Source organism: Alligator sinensis, unplaced genomic scaffold (genome assembly GCF_000455745.1).
Source record: "Alligator sinensis unplaced genomic scaffold, ASM45574v1 scaffold470_1, whole genome shotgun sequence".
Lineage (NCBI taxonomy): Eukaryota > Metazoa > Chordata > Crocodylia > Alligatoridae > Alligator > Alligator sinensis.
This window is the reverse complement of record NW_005842487.1, coordinates 187,033-208,642: the sequence shown is the minus strand read 5'-3', so window position 1 is coordinate 208,642 and position 21,610 is coordinate 187,033. Positions and strand designations below refer to the sequence as shown.

Genomic DNA, 21,610 nt, shown 5'->3' with positions numbered 1-21,610 from the left:
GGTTATGCAGTAGGTTATGACTGGGGGCAGGGAGAACGAAACAACAACAAAAAACTAAAAATACCCATGAGAAGTTATGATGAAGATTTTGGATGTTCATCATATGGGGGGATTAATATTATTATGATTATTATTGTATTATTATTGTTATTTCTGTGTTGCTCTTCTCTGTGCTGAGACCAATTAAAAGCCAGTTCTTTCTTTATTTATATAAATATTTTTAAATGTGATTTTTTGCCTGACTGACGCTGCAGTAGTCATAATACGCAGTGGTTGCAGTTCTTAAGAACTATGTATGTGAAATTTCACGAAAGTCTTGTGAAATTTGTTACTTGTAGCAGAAGGCAATAACTTACAAAGGTGATTTGCTGTGTAAAGTCCCCACCCTCAAACAGGTGTAGCAGTCCAAGTATCAGTCTCTACTTCCTTGTTGCTATGAAACTTGGAGGACGCTACCATTTAATTCTGAATACCAGGGGAGAAGAGAGCTTTTATTTTTCCAAAGTGAATTAATTTTTCGTAAAAGAAAAAAAAGCTTTCAGCATACTAAGCCTTGTTTATTCAAAATGTGCAAATGGAGCTGTTAAGTAAATATAACTTTTTAAGTTATATCAGGAGCAATATAATATATTTTCAGAAATTAGGATAGAGATGCTCCTCCCCTCCATTTCTTCTGTATGTTACAAAGCTGTTGTGCTAATGACATGTACACAAATTATCACCTAGTAGTCTTAGTTGAAGTATGCTGGCTGACAAGGGTGATGGTACCTGCTCTGTAGGGACTTTACTTGGGTTGTTATCTCTCCAATGGGATGGCTTGCTGTCTCCTTGGGGACTGAGGCGCGGGACAATTTCTGCCTTGGGATAACTTTAGCAATGTCATTAAATGAATTGGTAAATGAAGAGGAGATCTATGAATGTGACTGTAAGAATGAATATGAGAGAACACGCAGGTTTAACTATGAAAACCTTGATATCTTGGAAGAAGGTACTTAAAAATTTAAAGAGACTAAATATTTAATGCTAACATTATATAACCTGATGTAGTTAAAGTAAGCTAAATAGTTTGTGTGGTTTTACATTTTGGGCTTTATTTGCTTTGATCAGCTCCTGAATATTGTAGAGAAACTGCACTATTAGTCTGAGTAAGATGGTCTTCAATTTGTATGCGTCTTTTTGGAAGTAAATATAGCCAACCTTTGTAGCCTAAGTCAGTAGTAATTAGTTAATAGTAAATGGACTTTGGAAAGTTCTTTTTTCTTATCATTGTTCTCATGGAAATGCAAAGATATGCATCTATGTGTAAAGTTATGCGGGGTTTCTGACATGGAGCAGAAGTTTTTCCATTTTAGTTAATTGCAGTGGGTTACTTCAATAGAGTGAATGAAAGAACAAAGCTAGAACCTTCATACTTAATAAAGGACATGGACAAAAATACTTATAATGAACTCAGATCTCAAGAGCGTCTGATCATAACATCAGACAAAGGTATCCCTCTCCTATTGCAGTTGGTGTTAATGCTGTCAGGTTGGATTTTTGGTATGGATTTCTCAGCCATTGTAAAGATAGTATATTGGGGCTGTAGAACAGAGGAGGAAGACAGTTAGTTAGTATCCCTTTAGCTGGAGGAATCTCTTGAATGACCATTAAGTGTTTGCCTTGTGTGCCTGATACTCTAAGGTAAAATGTACAGTTGGTATCATCTTGCATGTCACAGATATTCCCTCTGAAGCAACAGGGGTGTTAAGGAATGCTGGTCCCTTGAAAAACCCTATCAAAACATAATGTTGTTTAGAGACTGTGGAGGAAGTTAGGAGTGGAGAAGACCGAATTAATAGATGGGGGGTGGTTCTTGGGCAGAAGGCTGTTAATGTGGTTGGCCTCAAAGATGGTCTAAAAAGCAGAGCATCCATGTCAAACTCTAGGTGATCTTAAAAGATTTTTTAAAATGGGGTTAGTGTTTGAATTCTTTAAGTGTAAGTGTGCTTAATTTGTTGATTTTTCAAATGGGTGGGTTTTTTTGTTTTTTGTTTAGAATAAAGTGTGTGCTGCTTGTGTGTTTAATAATGTTCTTTCTTACCTGACTTTCTCTGCTATGGGGCTGAAAGAGAAGCTTAAGATGCCCATTTGTGCATGCATGTATTTCCTTCAAAAATATTTTTTAAAAAGGTAAAAACAATTAAAAGCATGCACCTATGTAGTTACGGTATCTGACTCGTACAGTGGACCAAACTGAACCCTCACCACTCCAGTATGATTGGGCCATTCTGGGAGCTGTCTGAAGATCTTATAGATATTTAAAAAAAATAAGAAAGAAAAGAAACTCTGATCTAAGATTTGTAGTCAGGTCTATAGATATAAATACATTAAATTGTCACTGTATCTGTACAGCATAAAAACAACAAATTCTTGTAAGAGTGCAGTGATTGAGCAAGGAAGCAAGAGGAGAGCTGATGGAGACTTAAGCACTAAATACCATGAGGAAAAGTACAAACATCCAAAATATTTCTTGTAAGCTAGAAAGAGGAGAATCGGACTGGTAGCATATAATGTCATAGGCAATTTGTTATCTTCTTTAAATTTCTTTTAAAATAGTAAGAAAAACGAGGGAGAGGAAGAAGAGAATGGGTGTTCAACCAAAGAGTTTTTGCAATTTCTATTGCACACCTGAGTGCGACTGCATGAACACTTTGCCAATGCTTCTATTAGACTATAAGGATCATTTTGGCACTGTGAGTGGTATAGGTCATGCGGCAGCCTCTAGATGTGATCAGTTGATTTACTGCTTTCTGGTCTCCTCCATAAAGACAAAAATATAAAAGGCAGTTTTCTGTGTTTTGTCTTGCGTACTAAGCAATTTGTTGTGTGTACCTCTAAACCAGTGGTGCTCAACATTTTGGCTCCGCAGGCCAAATGAATGGCATGGAGTTGGTCTGCAGTATAGACTGGCCCCACACATCTGGATCATGCCAATGTGGCCTGAGCTGGCTCCTACATACTGGGGTCAGACCCCATGTTGGCCTCTTGTACTAGGATTGGACCCCAGATCTCTGCGCTGCCCTGCTATGCCAGGATTGGACCTTGTATCTTCCCTGTATCCCAGGATCAGACCCTTGCCTGGCCCTGCACACTGGGATCAGGCCCTGGGATCTTGTGCCACCCCTGCTCAGGCCTGCATGCCAGGATCAGGCACCACGCATCAAATTTAGCTCTCAGAGCCACAGCCTGCAGGGCTCCCTACGGACCTGTGGACCAGAGTTGAGCACCCTTACTTTAAACACATTCAGCAAAGTGTGGGTATTGTAAAGTAGTGGTCAATATGTTGACTTTGGTTTTATCAGGAAAATGAGAAGGTTTCAGAATGCTGTAGTGATTTTGTGTGCTGATTGATGGAATTTTGTATAGCGATCACTGTGTTTAGAGACTGTTCCACTTTTAGAAAATTGATTACTATCATAAAGGCAGTTTCTAAACTTTATACTTGATACTGGGGTTGTCAGATCTGGCTGCAACTAAAAATGAAATGTCTTGGATCCTTCTTTTGAAAAGCAGAAACAAACTTCAAAACTTTTTTTTTTTCAATACCACTTTTCTCTTCAAGAAAAGATTAATTTCTGAGCGCCAAGTATAGCCTAATATTTTGACAGAGGCATATTAATATCACAACTGCATGCAGAAACCTCTATCATAATCCTGTCTGCGTTGTATTATTCACTGAGCAAATAGATGTTACGATTTGGCTCAATTTTTTAAAATGATTGATTACTTTTTGGTGCCACAGTGTTTTTAGGGCTTAACTCTGACTTCTAGAAAATGTTAAATACCCATTTACTAAACATTCAGCTTCCTTATGTTGTTTAAGATTGGATCCTAAACATTCAGGCTGAGAATATCTATGCTGGGTTTTGACAACAATGGCTTCTGTTCCTGTCTCAAAGAGCTGACTACCTAAGAAGGGAAGTGAAATATGTAAGAGAGGGATTTCATGTACACTTGCAGTTAAAAATTCTTGAGAATGTAAGGAAATCATCTGGAAATCATCTCATCTACACTGAAATCATTTTTTTTTTTTTTTTTTTTTAATTATTTCTTAAATGTATTGCAGCACAGACATCTCTTGATGAGAAACTGGAAGAAGCTTAGCAGCCTTTGAATACTTTTATAGAGGGCCTTGCATAAGGGCCAGTGTGGTCATGAGAGAAGTCTAATTGCACCATTGTGGTTTGACTTGCTTTAAATGCCGTGAGGGACATACATTGTTCACGTGTAGGTCTGACTTAAGAATCTCACTGATCTGTAGGTCTGGATGAAAAGATCATTTTAAGGTAACTGTCAGAACTGGCAATTTCCTAAATTGAACTCTGTTAAACAGTTTTCTGTTGCCAAGATCTTCAGAACGACAATGGAACCTTGAGCTCCAAATGCAGGAAAAAAACAAATTTAAGTGAAGTGGTACCATCTTTTGTTCTTACTACTTAATCTAGGGTTGGCAAAATACGACCCGCAGGCTGGATTTGGACTGCCAAGAGATTTTGATCAGCTTGGGGCACATCCCTCAGCCCTGCCCAGCCCAGGCAGCCTGAGCTGTGGCATGCATGGCCAGTCCTGCTGCCCTGGGTGCACAGCCGAGCTGGGGCAGTGCAGTGGCTGAACTTGTTTCCTGGCAGCCCCCACAGTGGCAGCTCCTTCCAGCTGCCCCTGCCAGTCTCTGCTGCTGGACTAGCCCTGTTGCCAGAGGAGCCCAGCCTATCCTCCCCACACCCACTGTTAGGGGTGCTGGATGGAGCAGGCGGGTGTGGTCTCTATGGAGATGAGCCCGATCAGGGTGTGCTCAGCTGGATGGATGGGATGGGATGGGGCTTCAGGCAGGCAGGAAGTGATGCCCAGGGGTGGGATGCCACTCCATGCCCGTCTGCAGCCTGATCCCATCCTCCTGGCCGTGGGTCCTGGCTGGTCTCTGTGAAGACCCCGGCATCACTGGGCAGTGACAGCACAGGGCGAGGGCCTGGGGCAGAGCTTCAATCCACTCCCTGCACGTCCCTGCCTGCAGAACCAGAGCCCATCGCAGGGAGATGCAGGGAGCAGACAGTGGCCCCAGTCCCACACTGTCACTGCCCTGCAATCCCGATCCTGGCCCTGGCCCCACCTACCCCCTCCTGCTCCCAAATGCTGCTCCTCATCTGCCTGGGGCCCCATCCCTTCTGCCTAGCCACTTAAGGAGTTTTGGTGAGCTGTTGTGGGTTGGTTGGGGGTGAGGGAGCTGATCTGGCCCACAACAGCTCACTCAAACTCTCTAAGGTGGCCCTTGGGCCCAAATAATTGTCCTTTCCTGTGTTAATCCTATTCTTGTGCTGCCAAATTAGTTCAGGCTTCTGACCATGACACTGATGGGAATAAATAGGAGGGGTTTTCTGGGTGTTTTTCTTTGTCAAGTTCTAGTACACTAAATGTACCAAATGAAAACTCTTAAGAGTATACACCCTTTGCTTCAGAGAAGCTCTTGAAAATGGCTACTATCACAAGCCTTGGCATATTCACTTTCCCTGCACTTACTGTTTCTCAAATTTGTTGTCCATTTGAGAATAAGTAATGCATCTAATTAAAGCTGTGCTCTATTTGAGACTTTGGTATCAGGACCTAGATGGTCAAATACTCACTAAGAGACCTTGCTAGCAAACTCCTTTTTTTTTTTTAATTGCAGATTAGCTGGAAAAATTAATCTATAAATGTCAAAGAAAAATACAATTGCTTCTTAATATTAAGATTAATTTGCAATCTTTACAGTTAAACTAACAGCAGACAGGAATGTGACTTATATCTGTGTTAGTGTTTCCGGTAGAGTTCATTATTACTAGTGAAAAAAATAGCTATTGTATCTGTTTGCTGGCTGAGCACAAGGTACCATTTTACTATGTTCCTTCTAATCTCTTCTTAGCATTTGCCTATGCTGTAAATTGACAGTGGCTAGGCAGTTGGTATGTTGTGATCACAGTTTTTATACTTGATCATCACAGATCCAGGTTTTCCATTTCCCACAGAAAAAAGGTGGGGGGAGGGGGAAAACCTGGATTCCCTCTTTTACCCAAGAAAAATGTGGAGTTTCATTTTAACGGAGAAACACAGATTTTGCAGTTTTGCGAGGAGCTCTCTGCAGGCTGGCAGAGTTCCAGCCTGCAAGGGGTTGGGGGTTGATGGGGAGGGTTGAAAGGGCAGTCAAGCAGGGGGCACCATGTGCATGTATATGCACGTGGCCACCAGGCAGCCAGGCTGGAGAGCAGCTCCCACAGGCAAGTCTGGTGGAGGAGGGGATTGAGGCCCCCCTAGGAAGACAGGGAGTGAGTTGGGGAGGACTGGGGCTGTGTGCACAGCTGCAGGGCCCCAGCAGGGAGTGGGACAGGGCCACGGGTGGTTTGTCTGGGGTGAGGGGGGGCTGGCTTCCTGCCACTGTGCTGACTCCCAGGGGGGTCGGGGGGAACCCATGCCCCCCAGATCTATGTGTGGGTTGGGTGCCCTCCCCTAGGGCCTCCACAGCCCACCAGGTGGGACCTAGAACAACAGGGCAGAGCAGGGCCGGGTGGGGAAGCTGCTTGCTGCTGTGAGCTCCATGCTGCCCTGACGAGGTGTTCCCAGCCTGCCCCGCAGCAGTGAGGGTGGCAGTGTGGAGTTGTGTCCCTTGCTGCTGCGGGGCAGGCAGGGGGCTCATTGCCAGGGCAGCGCAGAGCTTGTAGCAGCAAGGAGCTTCTCCACCCGGCCCCACTCTGCCCTGCTGCACTGGGTCCCACCGGCTGGGCTGCAGAGGCTCCAGAGGAGGGCAGCAGGGTGAGGAGCCCAGAGCCCATGGCAGGCAGCCCATCCCCACCCTGCATACACATCTAGGTGGTATGTGCCTCCCTATCCCCCAGGGAGTGCACACAGCAACAAGAAACCAGTTCCACCCCCTGCCTGAGCCTGCAGAAGGCAGCCCACACCTGCTCCCCCCACAGGCTCCGCTTCGGCCGTGCTGCCCACGATGGGGGAGAGCCAGGCTCTGGGCTCCGCTCTGCCATGGCAGCCAGAGCTCAGGTACTGCTGTGGGGGGCAGGAGACTGCAGACCTGGGTCCCTGGCTTTGTAGCCCTGGCAGCTGGGGCCCCCTCCAGCAGGGCTGGAGGAGGCTGGGGGCTGTAGGTGTAGTGCGGGGTACCAGCAGGCCTGGCGGTGGGGTGTGGCTTGGGAGTGAAGGGCCTGGAGCTGTCTCTCTTGAGCTAAGGAGGCAGGGGCGACTTTGATTTTTCATGATAAAAAACCCAGAATCAAATGCCAAAATTTATAGGTATTTAGATTTTATTTTATTATAGTGATTGAGGCACTGCTAGGCCTTTAAATTCCTTTAAAATTGTAAATATGTCAATAAAACATTGTGTTCAATTGATACATACATACATACATACATATATACATGCATACATATATATAATAGCATTTCATGTTAATCATGGATTTGGGGGGGTTTAATTAGAGAATTTGTAATTTTTTCTCAGAGAAAACCAAGATCCCTGCTGGTTTATAATAGTTTCTTTGCCACTTAGTGATATTCCCATTCATTTTGTTTTGCTGCACCTATTGTCTCTGGTACCTCAGGAGTGAGAGGAAAGAGGCTGCAGGAACTAGGGAGCATGTAGTCTTGCGTGCTTTTATTGGTTTTTATTGGCTTGTAACAATGTGCACAAAAATGCATGCCTAAAGCTCAGAGTTCCCATAACAATACGTTTAAAATACAGTATACAGATTTGTGCAGTCATTCCCCCAAAACACTGCCTGTGTAGCAACAAAATTGATGTGTCGGCCCCAGGCCAGCTGGACTCACCAGGCTTCCTTCTCCTGAAAAGTCTGGGAATAGGAAATACGACCATTTAAAGCTGAGCTGTTTTGGATCAAAATGGAGGATGTCAGTTTATTCCAAAGAGGATCAATGACTTCAGTTGTGAGGGCAATATCTGTGGCAAAGCTTGAAAAATTCCTCACTCGCTTGTCTGAAGACATCAGGAAGTCTTTTTTTATTTTGGCTAGTATGGGAATATAAACCATCTATAGCTATATAATTTAGGCTTCAATTTTAAATAATGTTTCTATCATTTTAAGGTTTCATAAATAACCTTCCAAGAATGAAACTCATGTAGATTAGTACAGTGTTGCATTTTTGTCTATTTCATGCCTTTTGCTGCTTATCCTTTGCTGAACAGTAGCAAAGTGTAAGACATACAATCAGTCAGTTTTAATCTCTTTGGAGAATGTCATGTGTGGCACTAAAGTGCTCAGGCAATCACGTTTATGCTTTGAGATGTCTTGGAGCAGCTACAAAAACTAGCTACAGCTATTTGTGAAGGAAGATTGCTCAAATACAGAGGGTGGGGGAGAAATAGACTCGCAAAGAGCAGTAGCTCCCAAACCTTTTGGACCAACAGAGCACTGTCAGTCCTCAGTTTTTACAGACCACCTGTTATCAAATGTTTCATAAAAAAGTGTGAGGGTATGGTACGATCTGTGGATCACTTTTAATAGCCTCGTGCATGAGTCTCGAAACCAGTAGCGTAGATCAGGGCCATCAAACTCATTTGGTCCCATGAGCTGGGTCCAGACTACCCACAATTGGCTCTGGAACCGAGAGCATTAGTGCAGACGTTGCTCGGCTCCCCTTTTTATGTTACAGGGTTTAGGTGAGGGCTTGGTCCTGCCCACAGGCTGTAAGTTTGATATTTACAGTGCCCTTGCCCCTAATTTGCCTGTAGCAAGTTGGGGTGTTTTGACATTTGTGGGCATTGTGCCTAGTAGTTGTACAAGCGAGTTGTTCATGCAGTTGGGATGACCCACTTCTGTAGGCTGGATTCAGCCCTCAGGGCTCAACACCCAGCATCTTCTGGAATCATGTTGGTACAGTGGCATTGACTCCATGGGTTCCAGAGCCACTGTGCCCTGGCACTGACCAGGCAAGAATTAGTTTGATAAAAGACACTTGAGAAATCCAAGGAGATCCATCATGTGAGCCTTGGCATCTTTCATCCATGCAGCTGCTGGAACTGCTATATTGTAGTTTGTGCGCTGGGCTCTGATGGATGACCTACCTCTTTGGGCTGGGTCCTGCCCACAGGCTGTATGTTTGATACATCTGGCACAGGCGATCTTTCCTTGCAGCAGTCGAAGGCTCCAGGTGATGGATCTCCTTGGATCTCTCGAGTGTGTTTTACCAAAACTACTACTTGTCCTTGCAATGATAGGACATTGGTATTGTCCTTGTCCCCTGCTTTACCTGTTACAAATTAGGTAATTGTATAAGAGGGTTGTTCATACCATGTTAAGAAAAGGTTGGAGAAAAGCTGTAGAGTTTGGATAGGGATGATCCTGCCTTGGGCAGGAGTTGAACTTAATGGGGCCCATTCCAGGCCTACTTTTCTTTGAAGGTCATGAACTAGAAAGATCCTTTATACTTCCAGCAGTATAGGTGGTGGTCATATTTACCAGACACCCATTAGTCAGAAGCACAAAGATGAATAACACTATTGTCATAAAATTGTTGTATTGTGGCACTACATAAAGGTGGTCTTTTAAAGACTGCAAGATGACATGTTACCTGTCCCATAGAGTTTACATCCTAATTCAAGAGGTATATGAGTATATAGCTCTCAGTCCATTTTGCAGCACCTGGAAGTCTGACTGATGTCCTCAGGAGAAAGGAGCTCTTTTTATGTATTTAATTTTTATCTAGCTAATAGACATTTAGTAATTTTTTTCATTGCTTGCCAGATTTTGCTTTAGATGAAAGGTTTTGGTTATAAACAACGTAGTATGTCCTTCCTTTCTTTGACTCTTGCAGGCTTAAGAAAAATAATGCCTCAGATACTTCACTTCACCTTGAAAGTGAGATCAGATCCTTGCTGCACTCTTACTGCTTCCTACTGTCTTGTTCCTTGTTCAGATCCTGGCTTCATGGGTAATTTTACCATGCATTACACCTGTGTACTGATTCTTTCCTACCTCCTTCCTCTTCTCCCCTCTCCCCCTCAAAAAAATGAAAAGAAAAAAAAGCATTTGGTCTGTGCTTTTAAAGACCTAGGCAATGGAAGAAATTTGGAATCTGTATCAAATGTATTGTACATATAAAGTATTTTATGGATGTAGCTCAAAAATCACACTTAAAGCAGAATCCTATGTCCCAATTAATATTTATGTGTATTTGGACTGAATACTTGTTAAAAGAAGTTCTCTCTGTTCATAAATTTACATTTTTCTCTGATCATGAAATGTCAAGTATGCAACTCAGCTTGGAAAGCAATTGTGAAAAATTGCTATATAATTTGTGGAACTCTGTGACGCTTATTTCTCTCACATGACAGTAACTGCTCAATTACCTGACATTACTGTGAACATAAACACTGGGTTCTGAAATGTATTTTGTCTAAGGGGATGAAGGGGGAGGGTAGGTGCACATGTGCCTGCGTGGATGTCACTCCCTTGAGCAAAAATACTGCTGATTTACAAACATGGAAAAAAAGAGGTCAGTAATTCTGCACTGTGAGTTTTATATTACAGTGCATTGTCCTTCATTTGCCCTTACTTTATCTTTACACTAGTGTTCCTAGGCTCATGTTCATCAGGAACATGAGAACGTCAGAGACGATACATCATAAATCATATGCCATTCATTAGGGAAATATATATTTTATTTGGCATTCTTCATGGGCAAGAGCATAAAATGTTTGCGCAGGAGACGTTCACATAATCATAGTACAGTAGCATGTCCTTCTAGTTCGCCACAATTTTTGGTTAGCTGAGTATTGTCAACAGTCCATTTTTGACTTCCTAATATTTTTGCACCTTACCAGTGAAGAATTTTTGTGTTTTTCTGTTTGTTTCTTAGCTTGTGGATTCTCTCCCTCTCTGTCTCCCTCTCTCTCCAACCCCTCCAAATCTTTTCCTTGAGTGGAGCAGGGAGAGGAGGCAGCCATCTAAGTCTCTTCTTTTTGTCCCATCAGCTTTCACCCCTTTCAGTTGCATTATACCGTGAAACATTGGAAAGTGGGTTTGTAGGTAGTTTAAGAACACGTAAATGAACATGAATATAATGTGGTATATTTAAGCCTCCATTTTATTTTGGAAACATCATGCTGAAGGTGTCACAGTGGTGCGGAGTCATTGGTGGTTGCTCATTTCCAGTGAGATGCATAAAATCATTGGGTACCAGGTTTATTATTGTTTGTTGCTCTTGGTATGTATTATAGTGTGTTTTCAAGAGTTTACTGGTTTGTTGTCATTGTCAAGGCTTAATTTTATATAAATTCAAAGGGAAAGTTGGACTTCGACTACCCCATAACTATTTATAGTACGATCATTACCACCCCCCACACAGATAAGTTTATTGAAAATAAAACGTTTGTACCTTTCAAATGCAAAACACTTTTAGCTATTATTTGGTTTGGCATTAATTTGTAAATACCTGAACATGCTGATACCATGCTGTTAAACATTATATAGCAAGTTCTGAAGAAATAGTTGAGTGAGCAGCCTCACGTACCAGCCTTATCAGCCTTCCTTCCAATCAAACAACCTTACTTGCACTGTGGGAGCCACCATGCTTTTATCTAGTTGTTTGGGTTTTAAGATTGTAGATCGCCCATCACTAGGGTGGTGCCAAGTTGCTATAGTCACAATCAGTGGACCTGACACAACTCTTGGCATTAATTTAAAAATGAGTTTGCTAGTGACAGTCCCAAACATTGCATTACTGTTGAGGGAATGTTGTAACCAAAGGAACTGTGTAGTGACAGTAGGTTTGGAAAATAAAATGCCTGTCTGTGGCCGTATTTATAGTAAGCATTTTTAGATGTTGATTTGTGCATCGATTGTATAGAAGTTTGTTTTTATAGTCCCTCTGAACTTTTGCCTGCAGGCCTTCTGAGATCAGAGTCAATGCAAATCTGTTTCTTCCTGTTTAGTTTCTATGAAAAGATTCTCTATGTAATGATTACCCCAGTTATCTGCTGTTCTGGCTCCCATTGTCTGTTAGTTATAAAAATCTATTTTAGTGTTGATTAGCTAAAACTAAACCATACAGCTGTGGTTTGCAAATACCTTTTGTACTTGTTTATGTGATGATACTTTCATTCTGTGCTCCTTTTAGAACTCTTTTGTACTTGTGTCTTTGGCGTCTAAAGTTTTCACTGTAACGTTTTAGGTTGTCCTTCCCAAGTTCTTGACTAAATTTAGAGCAGTGTGACTTAAAGTCCCTGATCCATCAAGTTAGTTCACTAAGTGCAGGATTTGGCCCTAAAAGCACAATATAAAAAGTAAAGAAATGGACACCTTCTATTTCTTTCTCACTGTTGATGTTAACAAGATAGTGTTTATCATCTGTGATCTGTAAGCTAAATATCTCTTCTTTGACAAAGGTCAGTAGGGGGTTCATTAACCGTCAGTACTAAATTAGTATTTTGGTAGATAAAAAATATGTTGATCATTTTTTGTTGTGGTGTATTCCTTCAGTGTTTCAGGTTGGTAAGGGATTTGAGTGCCTAACTGTTAGTACTTCTGTTCACTGGTCTAACTGTTGTATCTCAGCTAAGCTGTGGTGTTAGCTTTAGTTTCTTAATACAGGCTTTTTAATGTAATTTGGACTATTTTTTCACTGAAAAAGCACCTTAAGATTCTTTCACCCAAACTCTACATCAGCTTTATCTTTGACAGTTTCAATTACTTTCAGTCTAAAGAAATTTACTTATAGCAGTCCCCTATCCAGAAATCAATGCAATCAACTTATCTGACTCTACTACCTATTCCCCTTTTCCAGAAGGGTGTAGTTAAAGAATAAAAATACCAGTGGTGGCAAAAGGGGTGCATAAGACTGAGGCAGGAAGTGGTGCTGGGTGGGTGCAGAGCCATAGCCAGGCATTCAACATGGTGCATGTCCTGTGCAGATCATCCCCATGCCCCCCGTGTGCTAATTCCTTCCAGTTTGAGTTGGAGTCTCCCATAAAATAGCACCCAGTGCCAGGGCACCACTGACACCACCTTTGCCATGGTACTGTGTGGTTGTCTCCCTCCTCCTCCCAACTCATACATACACACTCCTTTTTCCTATACATTGGAAATACCAATAGTTTTGGTTTTTTTTCTATTAAGCAGCCATAGTGACCCTGGTTCAAAGGAAAATTCTACAGACAGACTTAACTTTCCTAAATTATGCATCAGGGTGATGATAATGATTTTGTTAACTTAAACAGAACCTGGCTTTCAATTACTTAAGCTTTTATTAGTAGTATTATTAATAACTAATGTTTTTTGTGAAACGTCCTTGCTATTACGTGCATTATGAGGTGTATCCAATTTAGGTCATTCAGAATCAAGATTGCATGTACTTTGTGTAAATGCTATGGAGATTTGGTGGTAGAGCCCAACTTTGCCAATCTTCTGTTCTGATAGGACTAACCTGGGCAAGAAAATGAGAGAAGGTTCAATGTAAGAGTGCCATTAGAGCACCTTATGTAGGTTGCATATGCATTTTTTTTCCCCTTTTCTAAATTCAAATGGTTGTACAAGTCCATTTTTTGGTTAACTGCATTGATTGTCTAAATGATTTGAAAAGTAATAAGGTTTACTATGGCTCTTTTTTTCTTCTTCACTCCATGTTTTCCATTCTACCTGTGAAATTCATCATACCTCATTTTTAAAAATTCTTTCAATGTGCATTGAATCAAAAGTAAATGTCAATATTATGCTCTAAATTTCTCCAGTATAAACTACTTTAAAATTTCAAAGTTGAGATTATTCAGAGGGCCCTAATAATTTTAAGAACCTAATACCTCCAGGACTTTAAAAAAGTGAATAAGCTTTTTTTGTGTATGTTTTTACAAAAGTCTGATTTACTTTTTGTTTGTTCATTGTAATCTTCTTAGTTTATTTAAGAATATTAACTTTCTTTTTACTGGTTTCAGCTTTAGGGAAAACTTCTTTAAAATGTAAACTTTTCTCTTTTGTATATATTTTCTTGATTTTGTTTGTTTGCTTGTATTGAACTGAAATTGCCAGCATAACAGATGTTTACCTTGTGTTTTCCTACAGTTTTATGTGCTGAAAGAGTGGGCCAGATGACTAAAACATACAATGACATAGATGCTGTTACACGTCTTCTTGAAGAGGCAAGTGTTTCTTTACCTGGCAGTTCCCATTCTGAGAGAGAAGTACTAAGGAGTCATCCTGTAACATGTAAACATAGAATATTTATGTTTTTCCAACTTTGCTAGTCAGGGTGAAGGAAATAGTTTAATTGTACATCTACATGTCATTTGTAAGGGAAATTTTTTGTTAACAAAAGGTGCTCAGTTTATTTATATTAGCTGTACAGATTCATTGCTTATGTGTTTGCACAAGGCTAAAGCAAATCTACTTGACTCTTACCAAAATGCAATTAGTGACATAAATGTGATTACACTGAAAGTTGGGTAGGGAAGAATGAAGTTTATATGCAGGCATATTATATTTTTAAAAATGGATAGTATTATAGTTTTTCTTTCAAATCAGGAGTATGCTAAGCTCCCAAGTCATTTTTAGTTTACTTTTATTTGTATCTGAGTGGTTATAACCTTCAAAAAAGCATATAGCCACTGAGTCAATGTATTCTTCTCATCCTGTCTCCCCAGGCTTTTTTCTTCTTTACATTCTGGTGCCTTTATTTTTAAAAATATTCTAACACATTAGCTTTAAATAGTTTATGATGGGTTACAGTTCTCAAGAACTGTGAGAGAGAAAAATGAACTACAGGATAGTATTTAAACATACTAAATGTCCTAATAAAATTGACCAAAGAGAGCTAATTTTAAAGAAAAGTAAGTAAGTAATATATTTTCTCAGATCACATCTGCAAGGCATTGTTGAGATAAAGAATAACAGTGTATTCTTATTTATAAACCTTGGAGGTTTATAAATAATGTTGCATACTATGAAGCTTTGAGTATAAGGACACAGCCACCATTTTATGCAGTGCTAGCCTGAGTATGTGAATTGGTAGAAAGGGTGAAGCATGGGCCTTAATGTATCTGGTTGACGGACAGAGGCCTTTGTGCTTAGTTGCATCTTTTTAAAGCAGTTTCCCCATGTATGTCCATATTAAGGCTCTGATAAAGCCCTTGAATATCAACTATCTGTTGATTACTGTTCTAATCTCTCCTATACTGTGTCTTCATGCTTCTTTCTGCTGATTTATTTTGCTTGCATTTGTTGGCCTGATTTTGTCAGCAGAGATGCTGTATCTGGAAACTTACAACTATATTCTTGCTTCCTTTTATATGATAATTTCTGATAGTCTCTCATAGCTTCAAAGGCAGGAGTAATTTGTTTTCTTTATTTAGGAACTGGGCCAATCCAGAATTATTTCTAGCCAGGCTGGTTATTGAAAAGTGGAGATGTCTTCCCCACCACTTTTTTATTAGGGGCAGGTTTGAGTAATCTGGATTTGCCCACACCTGTCTCTTCCTAGAGTCCACACAGCCTGATTTTGTGTTGATATCACAAGCAAGGTTCTGGGAACAGTGTCGGGGAATGGCCTGAGCCAGCTTTTTAAAGCATAGTGTGCTTTCCCCTTCGAGAAGAAATTTTCTGTGAGCCATATGTAGAGAACTGATGCACTAATATTTCTCAGTATGGGGAATATTTATCACTATGATGTTTATCAGGCCAAAATTCTGTATCCAGTCTCTCTTGTGTGTATGGATGTGATTATGCAGTCCCTCTCCTGTGATGAAGAAAGTATCCATCAGAATAGGTCATAGGATCCTATGCTGCTGTTCCCACGTACAGCAGTTGAGGGTGGCACCTTTCCTGCCATTATGCACATTAATGATATTTAGATTGGGGGGGGGGGGGGGGGGGGAGGGAAGGATTTTAAAGAAATGCTGAGTCTCTCCTCTCAAAAGGGACTACTCCAGCCTTATAGCCTGAATAGGCTATGTTGCCTGGGGAGAAGATGAAGGGAGGGTATGGGAGACTAGTCTCCATGCCTAAGCGAGGGTGTTGGCACGGCCTAAGAGAGCTTTGTGCATTTACTTGAATGTAAGCTTTCTAACCTCCTCAGCAGTTTCATAAATATGTTTGTAGCTGGGATGCTTCTATGGTTCCTGTTGTCATGGTATCTGAGCACTTAGAATTTTAATACATATCCCAATGATGTAGGAGACAGGCTATTATCTTCATAGCCCCCAGTTTATTGCACAAACCTTATGAGTTGTATGCAGTTGCTTGTGCAATCTGTGGCAGAACAAGGAATTAAACCTAGGCTTCCGCACCAGGCGCTAGAATCCTCACCACTGGCTCATCCTTCCTCTGGGTAATACTGTACAGTATGAAGAGATATGTTTTCCATTTTTGGACTTGTGCAGTGGGCCAGCTTGTATCTTTGGAGCTGTTGGTTTGCTGTATATCACAAGTTCATTTTTAAGGCCTTTTGGCACTTACGTAGCCTGGAAGTCCATGTGTCATTTTGGCTAGAAAGAGCTGTGGGTTTCTAGTTCAACAATAGGCCGGGCCTCATATGTTGAGAAACGTTTGAAAACAATGGCAGTGATCAGCAGCGTAACGCTTATTTATGCCTTATGGGCAAACTCTGTTGGTAAATACAGTTTCTGCTTTTCTCCTGTTATTTTGAGTGGAGGCATTTGAAACTAAGTTAATTCAAACCCCTGTTGCTGGTGACTGATCACTGGCTTCTTTGCAGAAACTTTGTGTGAGTTACAAGCAATAAATATAAGTTATCACTGAGTCCAACAATCGCAGGCCAAAGCAAACAAGTTACAAGGTGGATATTTTTCAGTATATAACCTGAAAGGAACCAAATTAGCTTTCAGAATAAGGAACTAAGCAAAAAAGAGAGGAAAATGGGGAAATGGCACCACTGCCACACAGGTTTTTACATATCTAACAAGAAAAACAGTCTCTTGTTTATAGAAGCACTCATACAGTACTGCAAAGTTATGTGGGTGTAGTTGTATGTTCTCCCCCCACCTGTCTCTCACCCATTGACTCCTCAGTCTACATTTTCACTGACTACCTGTCTTGTATGCATACCAGCCTAGCCTCTGGCTTCTTTACTTTTCATTCCATCCAGGTAGAGCACACACCAACTGCTGAAACTTCCTTAGCCTGATGAAGGGTTTTTGAACCCGTAAGCTTGCTTAATAATTGTTTTCCAACTATTTAAGTTGGTCTAATAAAAGATATCAGATTCACCCAAAAAACCTTGTCTGCCTATGCAAAGTTATATGATACTCTGTAAAACACCATTTTCCCCCAAGAGCTTAATCAAAAGCCTGATCTTCCATAAAAGCACACATCCTGCCACGCCAAAGTTTTATGATCTGGTATGGCAAGATATGCAATTGTTGTGGTTTGGGATGAAATTCCTCATATCTCATTACATAGCTGTTGGGGTGTGCATCTATCTGCGTATGTAGTTTGGGGCACAGAAGCTGGGGGTAGGAGAGTTCTGTTCCACATGTTGAAATTAAAGTGCTATGCAAACCAGCCACAAAGCTGTTTCATATTTAATGTGGTTTTGTCATTTTATTGTGTGATAATTTGGTTGAATATGTGGCACATTACACTTGATTGAGCAAGTAGCCCATTTATTGTGCGATAAACGTAGGGCTAGTGGCCCTAGTGAGACTTACTTATAGGTTGTCTGATTGCTTGTGGGTAAGAAAGAGAGAGAAAACCATAAAAAGCTTTTCCCTGTAGTTTTGAGTCCTATAGAAAGAAGAGATATTTAAGTTAGTAAAACTGAAGGAACTAAGCATGCCAGTCATGTGGGGTGACAGCCTCTGTTCCTGACCAGCCAGGGGAACAAGTTCAGTCCATATTGGAGAGTAGGTTTAGACTGGACAGTAGAAAAAAGTTCTTCATGGTCAGGGTTGCCAGGATCTGGAATGCGTTTCCAAGGGAGGTGGTGCTCGCCCCATCCTTGGAGGTCTTTAAGAGGAGACTGGACAGGCACCTGGCTAGGATCATATGATCCCAGGTTTGGTGACCCTTTTCTTTCCTGCCAGGGCAGGGGGTCAGACTAGATGGCCCACTGAGGTCCCTTCGGACCCTAGAATCTATGAATCTATGATAGAATATTGTTTAATTGCCCATTTCCATTCGGCTCTCTTAGATGTCCTTTTCCCTACCTTCCAGCACTATTCTTTGATCAACTCCTTTTTGCAATAGGCCACCTACTCCTCTACCATAGATGGTGATAATAAAGCCTTGCAACTTTAACACAGTTTCTTCTTTTTTTCTGAAGCTATTGAAAGAAAAGATTTACTTGGTGGCTGTGAATGAACGTGATTCTACAGTTACTGTAATCTGTTTTATTTGAAGTGGAGCAATGGAGAAACTGAGAAATACATTAGCTGAGAGATCCAAATGTGTTCTGTTTTGTGCTATGTTTCAAGAGCCCTTAAAATACAATCCCAAGTGCTCCCTACAAGCCCTGTGCAAAAGTTCAAGAAGAAAATTTAACGTGAACATTTTTACATTAAACCTCTAAGGCTGTGCTTTCATTTGTATAGTTCATTAACTAACTGTACATGTCAGTGTTTCTGAATTATGTGGGTATAGCCTAAGCAGAAATAGGACAAGAAAATTAACAGAAATTATTGGTTTCTTTTTTTTGCAGAGCATTCGTTCTTTTCTTTGTAGGACAAATTTACTTTCCATCCTCCTTCGAAGAGCCAGTTGTTTTCTAAGTGAACACAACATTCAAAATCAACCTTCTTTTCTTTCTATTTCACAGAAAGAGCGAGACTTGGAATTAGCTGCTCGGATTGGCCAGTCACTGTTAAAGAAGAATAAAACGCTAACCGAGAGAAATGAATTGCTTGAGGAGCAGGTAGAACATATCAGAGAAGAGGTAAGGACATATGCACACGTGCTACATCTACAGCCAGTGGTGCTTTAAAAAAAAAAAGGCCTCTTTTGCTTAGTTTCATCTCGTGTGTCATTCATTTTCTTTGGGGTATAGGTTGTAGCCATGTTAGTCTAAGGACATAGGCAGACAAGGTTCTTTGGGTAAATCTGATATTTTTTATTAGACCAACTCAAATAGTTGGAATAATTATTCTTTGCAAGCTTTTTGGCTACAGGCACCCTTAAAGATCATTAATGTTCTTTGATCTTTTATGAATGAGATGTCAGTCTGAATTTGTCATGGGTATAGATTGATCATAGAAATGTGACTGACTGGTGAAATATTGGTATCTAGGTTTCTGTAGTATAGCACATGTGCATAAACTTTGGACAGCAAGACATGCTAGGATTTTGATATACATATTCTGTATGTGTGTGTGATATAATGATGGTGTAGGATATATAAAAACATTTAAGTATTCTTGGAGTCATATTTGCTTCATACAATGTCATGGAAATCTCATGCCTATTTGCCTATCTAATTTTATTCAGAGTAGTCCCAAGGATGAAAAGCCAGATGCAGCATAATCCCAGCTGAATCCATCTCAAACAGAGCCATAAAAATTTCCTAAAAATTACCCCATTTTTAATACAACTCTGATGCATGTTAGCTTGCTGCCCTGAAGGATTAGAAGTGAGTGCTGAGATTGTCATTTTATTGTGTGATAATTTGGTTGAATATGTGGCACATTACACTTTAATGAGCAAGTAGCCCATTTATTGTGTGATAAATGTAGGGCTAGTGGCAGGCTGGATCCTATGTGGGGTTAGTCCCTAGGTGTGACCCCATGTGTCTGAATCTGGCCACACACTAGTCCATCCCCATGTGCCTGGATCCAGCCATGTGCCAGAGCAGTCTAGCATACGGGGCTGTGATCCAGCCTGCAGAGTTTCCCATGGATCTGGAAACTTGTCATCAGGGAAGCAGCAATTAATGCTATTACTGCTTTTCCAATGCCCAATTTCTGGAGGGCCCCCATGGACCAAATGATATGGCTCTGCGGGCAGGATCTTGTCTGCGGGCTAGAGGCTCAGCACCACTGAAATTTAAAAAAAAATTGGGCCATCAGAAAAATCTCTTTCATTCATAGGTAAAAATGGTGGTAAATGGAGATGCTCAAAGATTTTGGATTAAATGGGATTATAAACCAAGTGTGCATGAAGCAGTCATACATGTGCAATAAATGGGTAATATACTGTATAGGAAAGTGATCTGCTATGGAGGGAGGAAAAAACAGATTCCTTGCTAACCTTCAGTTGTGTTGCAGTTGAACCACACTATTACCAGCCTTTTTGGAGACGAAGGAAAAGAAGTTGGCACCACTAAGATATTGCCACTTTTTCAGTGGGACTACATACTGAGTTTCTAACAAAATGCTGGGATTAAAAATCAGGGCAGTTTTGTATGCCCAGTTTTGTATGAAGAAAATCTTAGGCTAGTTCTAATAATTTTGTGGCTTTCTTTGAATCTTGTATACTTGGAGCCATAATAGCTAAACCAACAGACTGTATAGAGAGTAGTCCCAATAAATATTTTTTTTAATTATCTAAACAGTTCTTAAAATAAAGTTTTATTTGCAGTGTATGACACACTTCCATATCAGTTTGTGGCATAAAATAGAAGGACTTTGCATTAGCACCTGTAAGGCATGACGTGTATAAGGGTATTTCTACATAACTACTGTCATGCCTGTTTGCACTGCTGTGAAGTATGCTCTGCCCTTCTTCTCCCATTCCACATAGGCCAAATCCCAGAAATAGCAGTCCTGAGTAAATAGTAAATATTCCCAAGTTAGGGAGCCTGAGAGTGGCACTGACAGCTTGCTAAGGTTTGCTGCAAGGCTGTTAGGATTTTGTTTTTGGGAGTTGGCATGCAGAGAGGGATCAAGTGAGAGGGGTGTGCTTCACGGATCTGCACCTGGGCACAGCCTGGAGGAAATCTAGATATATCCTGACTTGCAGTGTCTCCCTACTTGTAGGTAAGATGGGAATGTTTCCAAGCATGCTAATAAAATCTCAAAGTCACATCACTGTGGCCCTGTCTTTTGTCATGCACACATTGTCTTCACATATGTTTGTGGGCATAAGTAAAATACATAGATTGTTCTTGCATGCATGTATGTATGTGCTGGCCTCCCTCCCTCTACCCCCCAAACCAAAATAATTCAAGAACAGTCTGTGATCATGTTAGGATTACTGTTATGATGTCTTTAACACACATGATTTAGGCAGTTCTATTCAAGGTGGATCCTTTTATCCCATTGATTATATTCTGCCCTACTTTACCATTTTTAGATGAAATGTCTCCTTTACCAACAGCAGCCTTTCTTGGATGTTTCCACGAGCTAATTTGAATGTTCATTTCTTCTTCTGAAAACAGACAGAACCTTTCCCTTCTCAGTTTCATTTAATTGCTAACAGTGTTGTCCCCAATGGACAGTGTGAGTTCGTGCCCGGTGCGCTATTGCCAATGAACACACAGGGGTGGGGGATCCAACTTAATCTTTATTGTTTCCAGTCTGCGCAGAGAGGGGTGCTTGGCAATCATTTGCAAAGCAAGCACCACCGGTTTCTACCTTTGGGTACCTTTTATACATATGTTTGCAAGTGTATCGCTCAGTGATTGGTTACAAGCCACTGAC

At 40.9% G+C, this 21,610-nt stretch overlaps 1 protein-coding gene across 8 annotated transcripts in view; it reads left to right on the top strand.

Annotated features, from left to right (window-relative positions):
• Positions 1-21,610, top strand: part of TRAK1 (trafficking kinesin protein 1) — a 209,042-nt gene that overhangs the window by 139,827 nt on the left and 47,605 nt on the right. For all 8 annotated transcript variants that reach the window (XM_025212838.1, XM_025212837.1, XM_006031231.3 and 5 more), the window contains 2 exons: positions 14,091-14,167; positions 18,796-18,912. In XM_025212838.1, the coding sequence (XP_025068623.1) occupies positions 14,091-14,167; positions 18,796-18,912 (194 nt within the window). The remainder of the gene's footprint in view (positions 1-14,090; positions 14,168-18,795; positions 18,913-21,610) is intronic.